The 13,029-nt window shown below is 40.5% G+C and overlaps 2 protein-coding genes across 3 annotated transcripts; one reads left to right on the forward strand and one right to left on the reverse strand.

The window, feature by feature from the left end:
* The first annotated feature begins 807 nt into the window (after positions 1 to 807).
* LOC148319790 (uncharacterized) lies at positions 808 to 4,868 on the forward strand. Its single transcript, XM_088280230.1, has 4 exons — positions 808 to 974; positions 1,538 to 1,789; positions 2,006 to 3,161; positions 3,234 to 4,868. The coding sequence occupies exons 2-4, from the start codon at positions 1,636 to 1,638 to the stop codon at positions 3,418 to 3,420; spliced, it is 1,497 nt and encodes a 498-aa protein (XP_088136356.1). The 5' UTR covers positions 808 to 974; positions 1,538 to 1,635; the 3' UTR covers positions 3,421 to 4,868.
* On the reverse strand, positions 4,819 to 12,414 carry stk36 (serine/threonine kinase 36 (fused homolog, Drosophila)). Of its 2 annotated transcripts, none has more exons than XM_088280229.1 (20): positions 12,173 to 12,414; positions 11,930 to 12,070; positions 11,451 to 11,528; positions 11,249 to 11,379; positions 10,931 to 11,180; positions 10,769 to 10,862; positions 10,513 to 10,694; positions 10,291 to 10,436; positions 10,104 to 10,221; positions 9,871 to 10,002; positions 9,612 to 9,788; positions 9,446 to 9,534; positions 8,264 to 8,327; positions 8,063 to 8,173; positions 7,914 to 7,988; positions 7,697 to 7,808; positions 7,491 to 7,617; positions 7,213 to 7,384; positions 5,929 to 6,837; positions 4,819 to 5,849 (listed from the first exon to the last, which is right to left on the reverse strand). In XM_088280229.1, exons 1-20 carry the CDS (start codon positions 12,254 to 12,256, stop codon positions 5,721 to 5,723), a joined length of 3,321 nt encoding a protein of 1,106 aa, XP_088136355.1. In that variant the 5' UTR covers positions 12,257 to 12,414; the 3' UTR covers positions 4,819 to 5,720. The 2 variants fall into 2 exon arrangements, with proteins under 2 accessions (XP_088136355.1, XP_088136354.1); XM_088280228.1 differs by having other exon boundaries at positions 9,446 to 9,537.
* Positions 12,415 to 13,029: the final 615 nt, after the last annotated feature.

Here is a 13,029-nt window from a genome sequence, read left to right on the forward strand (position 1 = left end):
ATCAACAAACGAAAGCTGTCGCCGGATTAAAAATCTCAACCGTCGGTTTGTTTACGAGAGCCATGTGCACCCGCTGCACCAGGAAGATAAAGACAACAGCGCGGTCCTACTCCTTGTCTTCCAGCAACCAATCACAATTCACACTCGGACCACTTTAACCAATCAGCGTGCAGTAACTTGGCCACGCGCGGCCAATAGACGCCGAGCACGGACCACTGATGCAAGAGAGATGCAACAGCTATCCCACTTCTTACAAACGAACCGATGTAGAAGTTTGAAACGACTATGGCTACTTTAAAACAATAACACCGAGTGTTAATAAGTAAAATGTGATATCCATTCGAGCCCGTGGTTGTGTTCGGGCGAGGTTTGTTTCCCGGAAGTGGAAGTGAACATACGACAACGCACAGCGCTCCAATCATCCATGCTACAAATAAGAATATTAATATTAAAAAATGTTTTCGAATTAAACGTTGTTACATTTTCCAATTCATTTTGCAATAAGAATGCGGTTGCTGTCATATAGGTACCTTCGTCCGGCAGAAAACAATAGTGAATGACTTCCGCCTCTCCAGCTTGCATATTTATTTGGACGCACAAAGGATGGCTGAATACATTTGCAAATACTATCTATCATTCAGTAAACTGCAAGTGTTATTTTTGCCGAAAACCACACGTAATTGGACGGTTGCTCTAGTATGGGACGCGGAAGAGGCGGAAGAATACAGAGCCCGGTAGCTGTGACGTCATTGGTTGCTAGGTGAAAGTGACCCTGATGGTTTTACAGTAAGACGCTGTTGCGCTCAGTTTACTATTCGATCGCCGAGCTTCAACAACCACTCTTCGTCCTCGTCCGCGCCGAGCTGACACAATGGCTTTTTGAATTTACCACGAAGTTATAACCGAGAAGACGCCGTGCTTTGCTTTGGCAACGCACCCCCAAGCTCTCTATACTAATTCTCTGCAAGAATGGAGTAAGTAACTCTCACTTTACCTGCTTTGTTATTGGGCAACTTTTTAAACATACGCTCCTGTCTCACACAAGTCTATTTACGTTGCTGTTTGTATAGTTTGCATTGCTTTTAGATAAAGTTTTGATAATACCATTCTGTATGCATTTCCAACGTTATATAAGTACATAACAAAAATTGTGACATTGTATGAATTGACCAATCTTTTTTCTTTCATTGTTTTTGGGTTCGCTAATATGCTGTCACATGGTTGTCATTCAAGCAGTTGAAATTCTTAAGTGATTAATTTGAAATGACTCAAAAGGCTTTAATCCAATTTAAAGATCATCTCACTCTTTGTGCGTGGTTCACTCACCGGGAGTTCCTTGGCAACCATTAGGCCCTTGACAGGCTCATAGTTCCCAAGTGGCTTTAGGATGTCATGTGTCAAGGGCATGTTGGTTAAAGAAGCCCACGGGACGGAGCGCTCTTGCTGTGTGATTACTATGAGTTCTCATCCCCATTCACTTGCATGATGCATTTTACGTCCTTACCCATTTCTCAACACTGTCATCGCCCTGCTCTAGGTGTCACTATGCCCACCCAGCTCTGCTCTCTGTGGCCCAGCTGTCAGACCCCGCCTGCTCCCAGCACATTCTCCGACTTGGCCTGAACCGAAGTGCCGATGGACAGAATGATGATGGCGACACCGACTCCTGTTTGGAAGACGCTTCGTGCGTGCCCGGCAGACCCCCTCGCTCTCTCTCACCCACAGGCTAACCACAGCCAATCACAGGGGTGCAGGGGGGAGGTGTCAGAGGGGAGTCAGCACTTAATTGGTGAGTTGTGGGCTAAGTGGGCTTTTTTATATTTTGCCACATCTCGGGTGGGCTCGACACTGCAGCACAACCTTCCTTGTCAGACAGTAAGTAACGTGGCTCAAATACCGCAAGACTTGCTTTTGACCATCACCAGATTTTCTGTGTTTTTACGGAATATTTGCATTGCTGTAAATTTCTGGAATATTTACATTTGAATATGATCATTTGCAACAGGTGATGTTCTCACCGACTGGATGACGGAAGAAGTGGACTTCTCCTCATACCTCCCGAACCCTCCCTCCCCTCCTTCTTCCACCAATGCCTCCCTTCCCCCGTCACCCCTTCAAAATGATATCCAGGTGCCCTCCGACTTAGAGGTTATGACCTCTCTGCTGCAAGAGGAACTAGCCCAACTGGAAGACTACTTCCTGTCCGAGCCACTGCCGGAGAAAGGTCCCAGGCTGGGAAAATGCGACCGGGGTCCACTGCTGACGGGTCCTCAGCCATTCAGTCAGCTGCCCTGTGCGTCGTACTCCGCGCCCAACCAATCAGAAACCAGCCCATTTCTTCTTACCCTGGCAAGCGGAGAATTGGACTTGCTCAGTGTGTGTGGCGGGCCAGTAGGGCGGTCCAAAATTCCCAGGCACAGCCCGTATAGCTGCAGTCGCCCCAGCCCGTGCGTTAGGAAAAGAATCCCAGACAATGTGAGGTTAAGTGAAAGTTACGATAACAGTTCAAGTTCCAAAGGAATCAACTCAGGTAACTCATCGCTCAGTTATTGCTGCGTAGAAGAGGAGCAGTTAGTCGGCAAAGGCTACTGCCTGGGCAGTGCGGTGGAGCTCCGAAAATGTGCCATTCTAGCAAAAGAAGAGAAAAACTGCTTCTTCAATCACAACACTGTTGGCAACGCAAAAGTCGCTGCTGCCAGTGGCGGATTCCATTTTGGCGCATCACTTAACGACTCGCCAAAGAAAGAAGATTTGTTGATGTACAGCATGAGAGAGGTGAGTGGTGGCGGCGCTAACAGCGAGGTGCTGACCAGCATCAAAGCTGGTGTGGAGCTGACAAAAGCGACAGTTTCTTGGAAAGCCCAGAGCAGTGAAAGTTGTTATCTTTCGGGAACACCCCAGTCTGAGACCTATCATAGCTTCTTCACCGAGCAGGTCAAAGCTGAGAATCTGCAGATAGGGCAGCATGACTTGCACTGTAATTTCCTGGAGGATCCGGGCCCAGAGTGTCTTTTGATGGCAAGAGATAGTCTGAACTTGGAATCTTGCAGGTTGAAGGAAGACCACTGTGCTGTGAAATACGAATTTGATGTCATTCCCGCTGAAGGCGGAGGAGAGCGCAAACAGAAGAAGAGAGATCAGAACAAAACAGCCGCTCATAGGTAAACTACAAGTTCTTTTTGACCAAGTAAAAGTTTAGATATGGACGTCTTCATATAATCTTTCATTTGCAGGTATCGCCAAAGAAAAAGGGCAGAGTTAGATTCTTTGGAAGAACAGCTGCACTCCCTGGAAGGGAGGAACCGTGAGCTGCGTGACAAGGCAGAGTCTGTCGAGCGTGAAATCCAGTACGTCAAAGACCTCCTGATCGAAGTTTACAAGGCCAGAAGCCAAAGGCTAAAGCAGGACACAACAGAATAACCCCAAAGTCCCGCCAAGAAATCAGAACAGGGAAGTTGTGGAGCTTTTAATGTCATTTTGATTGTCCAAGACTGAATGTTGCTTTATTTTTAATACATAATGTATGTTTAAAAAAGAAAGAAAAAAAATCAAACAAACAATGGTAACATTGCTTTTACACTCCAACTCTTGCGGCCGGCAATGTTGTAATGACAATCATTGTGTCATACAATGTGAATTTCCGAATTATATTAGGGTGACTTATAAAAAAAAAAAAAAAAAAGTAATGCGGGTTCAGAATTTACTAGCCTTACTTAGGAATTGATGTCAAGAGTAATTTTTTTCCTTGTTAAGATTTTTTTTTCAAAATTCTCTCACTGTTGTCCGTTCATGTGGAACTTCATTCCTTCATTTAAAACTTAATACATTTTACTGATCTCTTTTTAGATTACATTTTACTTCTCATCAATATTTTAATATAGACTAAATGTCTCGGAATATGAATTGACCTGAATCATAACATGCAGCCTCTGAACAAAAATGTAGTATACTTTTAATTTTTTTTATTCTATTTAAAATGTTTCATATTTACATATAGTCCATTTTATTTAATTGTACCATTTTATTGTAAATAATATTGTTTTTAAAAAGTTAGACAGCATTGATTGACTTCAGCTTTAATGCAGCATTACTGAATGAGGTTTAAATGTTTGCTGCTTTTTTGTGCTTTGGTTATACTTTTGATGTTCCTGATTCTAGTGCAGATTGTTTATATTGTGAAGACATTTTGATACATTTTCCATTTTTCATAATCACAAATTATACGCTATGTTAATACAGCTCAGGATATCAAATTTGCTATCCAGTAAATCATATAGCCCTTCCTAAATGGCAGAAGAGGAAATTATTAATGTGTCTTCCATGTGACTTTAGAAATATTCCATTAATTATTTTGTTTTCTATTTAGATAGGATTACTATACCTTTGCTGCATGTCTTTCTGAAAGAAAAAAAATGTAGATAACGGGAGGAATCGGGATTCTTATTGCAATGTGTCATGAGCCTCAGGCTAATTGCACTAATTTGTAAAAACTTTTATATGTGAAGCGAATAGAGTGTAATGGTCCTTGCTTTGTAGCAAATTAACTAAGAAAAGCCTCATTAGATAGTTTGTTAATGATGCGCCTGAGTGCGTTACTTTGATTTCCACTGCTTGGCATAATTCGTAGATTCCGACTGGGCATATTTTTCCTATGCATTTATTTGAAGACAATCTTGAATATAAGCTCTGATATTATTTATTCAATTTACAGGACACAAAATCCCACGGCTTTGCCTCCTTGCGGCGTACTATCAAGTCAAGCCGTAGTTAACAAATATGGGATACCTAAAAATTTAAATTCCAATTCATCATCAAATCTGCGTATTTGTTTACCATTTATTTTTCTGTTAAAAATAAAGGTCTGGCATTACAAATCCTGTGTGCATATCTATTTAATTATTACAAGCTGAGCCAATTCCAAAGAGTCATTTACAACAACAACATAAGAATGAGCCTGTTAAATAATATTTTACATAATTTGAAGTTCAGTTACAAACTAATTTCATGTGGTAAGGGACAATACTTTACATAGTCACCGACTACACTGTGGACTGGTTGCTCGCCATTTACATGGAGGCCACATATCACCAGCCTCTTAAAATAACGGCCCAAGTCATATTTTGACACTAATTATTTTTTTTGCCTTAAACATCTCAGGATGCAGGCAACTTCTGCTAAAAACGGCTGCATCCGTAGTTCAACAGATCATTCAATTCTACCCCTGGAATGAAATTATGCAATCATTATTTTGTTCCATTTTTCGTGTTTTCTGAAAAAAAAAAAATTACAGGCCACTATTTTAAGAGGGTGACGATATATAGACATAGAGACAAGCATTCACACTCACATTGACACTGTCATGAGAGGGAACTGAACTGACTGCGCCTGCACTGAAGTCAAGCCTGCGAAGCTCTACGCCAATGGGAATGATGATTTACACAAATAAACACTAAATAATAAAAATGATTTTTATCTCGCACAGAATGATATTTAGTATTTTTAATCTTCTCTAGGATTTTGCAAATTGGATATTACCCAATTTTCTGTCATTCTAGTTTAGTAACAATGTACACAGTGATATATATGAGAGAAGAATTACATTTTCAAGATTATTTTAGTTTAGTGCTACTCTTATTGCATAGATTATTGAATTAAATTGCATAAACATTGCAATAATCTTGACCATGACATTTTCTGGCAGACACACCCAAGGTAACTCACTAAACATATGATGAATTTTGATCAGTCTCATCTGTCGGGAGCTGTCTAATAAGAGGAAGATAGTCACATTGTAGAGGTGCATGCTGGGCCTGAAGTAGTCGTCCTCTGGCATCCAGTGATACTAAGACCTTGGAATAAAGAAATACAATCAGACACAATATGTAGTGCTCATAAAATAATATTAAAAACGTGCCCTTTGTTGATTACCTGTCGTAATGCATCCTGCTGGACGTACAAACTTAAAGTTGCAATAGCAGCTTCTCTCACTACATTGTGGGAATCTGTGCAAGCGGCTCTCAGAAGTAGTCTGGACACGCTTTCTTCCAGCAGCTCGGGTACGACGCCTTGAACGTGTAGCAGATTTCCCAGAGCGGCACAGGCATGGAGACGAGTGAGGGCATTAGGGTCGGAGGTCAGTGACGCCAGTGTGGCCCCCGTCATCCTGGCTTCTTCTAGCCACAGTCTCATCTCATCATCAGCTAGCTTGTTCTCAATTGTCACCCTGCTTGAACCCTTGTGTGGTTCATTGTCGTTCACGTTTAGCCACTCTGGAATGTTGCTTACGTTTACATTGCGATTTCCTATATTAGAATCAGCCTTCACGGCAATATAACCCAACCATTTGCCAATTGACAAGCAAGCCGCCTGGCGCACATTCACATTAGAATCCTCAAGAAGGTCTATCATGCTTTTAAAAATGTTAAGTTGTAAATTGGGCAATTTAGGCAACCTGAATGGATACAAATTTCCCAAAACTTTGCATGTGGCGGCCCTGATTGGGTCATAAGCATGAGTGACAGCTCGTTGCAACACAGACGATTCAATGTGAAGTTGGAGGCGACCAGAGTGAGGGCAAAAACGGGTGATGAGGTATAAGAGAGAGAGGAGCTCTACTGCAACATCCCCCAGCTCATCCAACTGCAGCAAATCATAGAGCAAAGAACCGGCGGTTCTGGTCGGTGTCTGCTGACCCGATGGAGTGAGTGCCGATGCAGAGAAAAAACCAAGAGCAGCTTTACTGAGGTGGAAAACAAAACGTTGACGGTCGCGCAGCAACAAGCGGCGCAGAAGTGACAGTGGCAGCTCCACTAATGAAACAGGAAGCGTTTGAATCACCTGCCAAAGAATGAAACAAGAAACAGACATCAAAATCACCATAGATCAAAAAGAATACTACAAATTACAGGGGAGATATACGGAAAACAATAATATGCCCGATGTGAGTATTTTGCAAATGTTATCCTTTATTGCATCACTGGATTATGTTTGCTCCAACAGTCAGCATCTCTGGATTGGGTACTCTTCCACAAAGAACTTTAAATGAGATTCTAAGGAACAAAATGGACCAAAATTTGGACTCCAAATAGTCGTTTGTGGCAAAACAAAATCTTTCATTTATCTTACAGTTTTGACTTCTTTTATGATATGAAATAGAATATTCACATTGAAGATTGGTACTGTTATTTTGTTCGGACAACAGTACGTACTAACCTGCAGAAGCCCTTTAACAACACCACAGCTGTCATACAACTGCAATATCGTAGAACCGGTATGTGAATTCAAGTCCAAAGCAAATGGAAGGCAAAGCAAGTTGCAGCTCAACTCGATTAAACTCTCGCGAATCTCCTCAAATGTATCTGAATGGCCTTCAGCAAATATAGAACTGTGGGGGTAAAATATTTTTTTTCAATTTTTGATTTTAGTGATGCTCTTTGCAGGCAAAAATTAAACTTTAACAAGAAATCTGAAAAAAAATCATCAACACCAACCATTCAGAGTTCAGCAGCCAGCCAAGTATATATACAAATGATGATTCGCTCTCAGAAAATAGGGAAATATATGAATACGGATCCTTGGTGAAGACCAACAATGAGACAGACATAAGAAAATGCAGTCCTGAAAGAAGAAGAACATGGACAATGAATATGAGTATTTTCATATCTAATATCTACTTTAATTAATTATGTGTGTTTACCTTTTGTTGAACAGAAATCCATGTCTGGCTTTGTCTTTGCCAACACAGTGCCAATCCCTTTCCAAAGGTGATTAAACATGAGTGGATCGCAATATACAGACCCATGATCATGCTGTGCGGAAGAAAAGGGGACAAAGAACACAGTTTCAAAGGAAACAAGATGGCATTCTCTAGATGGCCTCTAAAAAAACAACAAAAAAAAAATGTGTTGCCTTACCTCTGAGAGTGTGTGTAGTAGCAAAGCAAGGAGACCATCACAAAGACCCCAGCCAGGCGGTAGTGGAAGTTGGAGCTGGCCAGGAGGAAAAAGCGTAAGTCATATAATTCATAAATCTATGGTAATAAAAAGTTTAAAAGATTGTGTACCTGACATGAACCAGACACAAGTCCTTTCAGCAAGGAAAAGATCCGTTTCACGTCAGCTTTAACAGCAATCTCATGATGACAAAACAGAAATAAAATACCTGCAGCCAGAGGCTTAAGAAGAAGACAACATCATCAACAGTTGTACAAAAAAAAAATACACAACTGTTTGTCGCTTTATTTTATAATTCATTTCGTACTTACGGCTAAGGGTTCAAATTCTGCTTGATGAAGAATTGTCATGAAGGGCTTGATGAATTGTTCAGGTCTGTATGCACAAACAATGAATGAGGTAATGTACAGTGGGCATAAAAAGTCTAGACACCGCTGTTCACATGTTTTTTTTTCTGATAATCAGGATAATCACTGCACAAACTTTTACATAAACATACAATAACACATGTGGTAAAATAACAATATGTTTGTCAGAGACAACACTGCTTATCTCCAAAACAGTAAAGCGTGGTGGTGGTTGTGGGGCTATTTTTCTTTAGCTGGACCTGGGGGCTTACACAAAGTAAAGGGAATTATGAACAATTCAAAATAGAAGTCAGTGTTAGCACAAAACATTCAGGCTTCTGCAAGTAAGCAAAAAAAAAAGTCAGGATGCTGAGACTCTCATTTAAGATGAGTGTGATTGTGATTGGTTAATTCTGAACATTCACATCACAGTTATAAGAGGGTGTGCAAACTTGTGCAACCACGTTATTTCAGTTGTTTAAAGGGGAAGTCAACCACAACATTTTCTTCACAAGAATATGTTCTATACAGGCCCACTGGTCGAAACATGTCATTGTGAATAATATTGTGTTTGTGGAATATGAGTTAAGTAGTAAAATCCATCCGTTTTTGTCCATCTCAGGAGGCGGCCATTTTGCCACTTGCGGTCGACTGAAAATGACATCACAGTTGCACAGTGCTCAGATACCGAACAATCATGGCTCAGCTTCAGGAAACAGGTGGGCCGTTAATGGTTGTTATCTGAGCCCTGTGCAGCTGTGATGTCATTTTCAGTTGACAGACGTGACAAAATGGCCGCCCACAGATGGACAAAAACGGGTGGATTTTGCTCCTCAACTCATATTCCACAAACACAATATTAATCAGTATTCTATGTTAAGACTAGTGAAGGCTCATAGAACATTTTATTGCAAATAATTTTTGGGGTTGACTTCCCCTTTAATTTGACGTCTACTCTAGAAAACATCTTTTAAAAAAATGACTTTTCAATGTGTTGTAAATGTTTTGAAATGATTTATCTTGGTCACATTTTTTTCTTTAGATCACGAAAACCTGACATTTAAACAGGGGTGTGTAGACTTTCTATATCAATCACTTATTTGTACATACACAACACTCAGTGGGAAGAAACATTACTGATCAAACCTATTTTGTGTTCTTAACCCGTCATGGTTCCTCTCCCAGTAGATCAGCAAAACAACAAACACTTCTCCAAGTGTTGGCAGAGTCCACGGCTGCTGCTCAATAAAAAGGTTGGATGAAGGTTTTGACATTTTTATCAGAATCAAAACTGAAGTTACAAAATTACCACCTGAATTAAATGTGAGTTTTCCACACAGCTGTGAACCAAGTCAGTGAGGAGGCATGGCAGTCCAAGTTCTCGGCCAATGTGGTTCCTCACGGCAAGGTCTGAGGTCAGAATCAGGTTCTGCAGGACTTTCAGTGGGAGGTGAATAGGCTGCATATCTTTCAGGACGCCATCATTCAGCTTAGCACAGAAAAAAGACAAAATTAATTAGATTAAATGAAATGTGACATTTCATGTTTAGTTCAAAATCAAATCAAATTACCTGTTGCTTAAAAACTAAGATAGTGGAATTCAGTTTCACAATAATGGTGGTGTAGTCTAAAGAGTCTTGCGTTTGTCGTCTTGGATCTGACTCGTCAACAAGCTTCCACCAAAAATCTTCACTGTCAGCTGTCTGAAAGAAGTTTTAATTGACAAACTAGCCCTTTCACATATAGCGATTTTTTTGTTAGTTTTTTGCAGAGATGCAAATGTGCATCAATTAATTGGTCTTACTATGCAACTTGACATATTTGCAGTGACTTCAGGTTCGTTTTTCGGTGCCCTTCGGTTTAGTCGTGGTCCGACTTCTACTGAAGGGAATTCACGTTCATAGTCCCGACTGATTGGACCCCTGCAGAAACAGTGAATAAAGTATACATAGTATACCACAATCTAGTGTAACACACATGTAAAAAGAAACCTTTTTTGCAGAGTGGACCTCATGACACTTGGATATGCACTTGGAGGGGTTTTCAGAGATGAAGGAACTGAGGTTAAAGAAGTGTCTCTAGGGGGCGCTACAGTCAATGCAGAAATGGCTTCACTTTTCAGGTCGTCCATCGTATTCTGTAAATGAAGACAGATCAAGTACAAACCTTGGGGTTTTTTTTGTTGTTTTTTATGGAAATAAGAATGTGCTTACTTTAGAATTGTCATATGGTTTCTTTGTGTTACTTTTGCTTCTCTGTTCCTTGACCTTTCTCAATATTTTGCTCTCCCCAGAGTTTAGAGGCATTTTTTCTGCCATTTGTTTCAGTTTAAGTGCCAGCATGTCAGGGTCAGGCGTGACTGTCAGAGGACTGAAAACACCTGAGTCTGGAATCACTGCCACAACATAGCTATATTAGGTAACTGTATTATGAACAATACACAGTTTTAAAACAACTCCATGTTATCACCTAGAACATCATCAGCAACAAAAGGATGATGCAGAAGGTCTGGCCATGACAGTCGCTTCTGTGGGTCTTTAGTCAACAAACCTTTCAGGAAACTCTGAAAAATATATCTGTCAATACGCGTAATACATTGACAGGATAAAGAACTATGTAGTTGCATTGTACCATGCAAGTGCTGCTCATAGTGTCTGGCCATTTGATGGGGTCTTTCACAATGAGTTGCACCAGGTGGAAGATGGAATTGGTGTAGAATGGTGGCACCCCTGTGTGGAGTTCATAAAGAATGCAGCCCAGTGACCAGAGGTCAGCAGTGTGGTCATAAGGCTTCTCTGCCACCAACTCAGGGGACATATACAGAGGTGTTCCCTTGATAGAAGTTAGCACCATCGTGGAGACGCTCATTGCCCGAGCAAACCTAATAAAGAATAGCATCAGATTACATACAGCCACATGTCTTGCCATCATATTGATAACCGTACGTACCCAAAGTCACATAGTTTCACGACACCGTTTTTATCAAAGAGGATATTTTGTGGTTTCATGTCTCGATGCAGGATACGGCGGGAGTGCAAATAATACAGAGCTGAAACTAGCTGGCAGGCAATCTCACGAACCTCATTAAAAAAGAGAGAAAAAATAAAAAATTGAACTTGTGCCATATTCATTACATGTAGGACACAAATACCTGACTTTCTGGTAAACTCCCATCATCTTCAATAATCTGGAACAACTGACCCTCTGCATACTCGGTCACAACAACAACCTATTAGAGCAGGTAAATTGTGGTCATGATTAGTTGGAAGTGTGGTTTAAAGCGCTCTTCTGTCAGCCGCGTAGTAATAGGCTGGAAACGCCCCTCCACTAGATGGCGGAAGGTTAACTGTGAATCCAACTGCTGCCATTTGGTATACAGTACGATAATAGTATTTAACCAACAGACTAAGGTATCACATTAGGTAAATTTGTGAGTAAATTGAGGCAAGATCAACAATATTTCAGCATGGATAAATCATGTTCGGCACACTGTTAGACATTTCGTTTCGTTTGGTGATGTGATGTGATGCGATGCGATGTGCCCTAAGACTTCAAATGTTACATACAGTATGCGCAATATTGCTCAAAGGTGGGGAAAAGTGCATTTGCGTTGGTGAGGTAAGAACACACCTCCGTTTCAGTCTCAAAGCTGTCATAAAGTTTTACAATGTTGGGATGCTTAAGGTTACTCATGATTTCAATTTCCTTCTTTAGATTTTGCAGCTCTTTATTTGAACGTCCCGTCTTTGGCATAAACTTGAGAGCCACCACCTAGGCAGGGACAAAGAAAACATCCATCGAGCGTTTATGTGCAGACATAATTTTTTATGAGAATAAAAGAGTTTGAGATTTAAAAATTTGAGAGCAACTTACATGGCCTGTAAATTTCCTCATTCCTTTGTGAACTCGACCAAACGAACCCTCTCCCACAAGTTCTAAAACGTGATATAAATTCATAGTGACTTAGCAGGTGGGTCCACCCTGGTGAACGAGCACTTCGCTGAGCAGTCGTTAATTAAATGGAGACGTTAATTGAATAATTCAGTGTCCTAAAAAATGTAAAATGTATATATAAATGAATGAAGCTGACGTTAGGTTTGTAAGTTTGACGCGGTCATCACAACTTCGGAACGACAAATCCCCCCCCTACCCCCCAAAAAAAGACAAAGAAATTGCTAGTGTGCAGGCTAGCTGCCGTGTCACAAAGGTCCCAACATAAAATACCAAATAGAGTTGTATTTCACAGATTAAGATGTAAAAATATATTAAAACGTATATGTTTTGTACTATTTGAAAAGAATAGTTATATATTATTTATTTTGGAGAGTTCGTGATAAATCGAATCAGGCTCTTTTATGGGCAGCATATACAGCGGGTCCTTAGTCTAGCAACCAAGCACGCGTTCCTAACAACAGGGTCAAACTGTAAACAAATGCGCCGGCTAGTTTCAAGAAACTACTGTATTTGATGTATTATTAAAAATTAAACTTTAAATAAGCAAAGCGAAGTAAAGTAAGACTTTGAATGACCACACTCTTTCCTTTACATAGTGTAATATCTGTTCATTGTTTTGTGTACGTGTTTTAATTGACAAGTGAGTGACGTCACTGAGAGGGGACGAGCCAGGTTTGGGACTCTGAATGTGGAGCGTGTGATTTGTGGCCACCAGTAACTCCTCTGTAAATATGTTTTATTTGCTTTCATTTTGTTCATTAAAACGAACAGATTGC

Source organism: Idiotropiscis lumnitzeri, chromosome 17 (genome assembly GCF_059441095.1).
Source record: "Idiotropiscis lumnitzeri isolate Australia: NSW breed Sydney's pygmy pipehorse chromosome 17, RoL_Ilum_1.0, whole genome shotgun sequence".
Lineage (NCBI taxonomy): Eukaryota > Metazoa > Chordata > Actinopteri > Syngnathiformes > Syngnathidae > Idiotropiscis > Idiotropiscis lumnitzeri.

What these genes read in the sequence shown, in the direction of transcription:
- LOC148319790 (XM_088280230.1), top strand. Translation starts at nt 1,636, where the DNA reads ATGGACAGAATGATGATGGCGACACCGACTCCTGTTTGGAAGACGCTT. An exon ending in GGGGAGTCAGCACTTAATTG is followed by an intron (nt 1,790 to 2,005) that starts GTGAGTTGTGGG and finishes CATTTGCAACAG; the next exon opens with GTGATGTTCTCACCGACTGG. An exon ending in AACAAAACAGCCGCTCATAG is followed by an intron (nt 3,162 to 3,233) that starts GTAAACTACAAG and finishes TTTCATTTGCAG; the next exon opens with GTATCGCCAAAGAAAAAGGG.
- stk36 (XM_088280228.1), bottom strand. Translation starts at nt 12,256, where the DNA reads ATGAATTTATATCACGTTTTAGAACTTGTGGGAGAGGGTTCGTTTGGT. An exon ending in CTATGAGCAGCACTTGCATG is followed by an intron (nt 10,863 to 10,930) that starts GTACAATGCAAC and finishes TATATTTTTCAG; the next exon opens with AGTTTCCTGAAAGGTTTGTT. An exon ending in GGATTTCTGTTCAACAAAAG is followed by an intron (nt 7,618 to 7,696) that starts GTAAACACACAT and finishes TTCTTCTTTCAG; the next exon opens with GACTGCATTTTCTTATGTCT.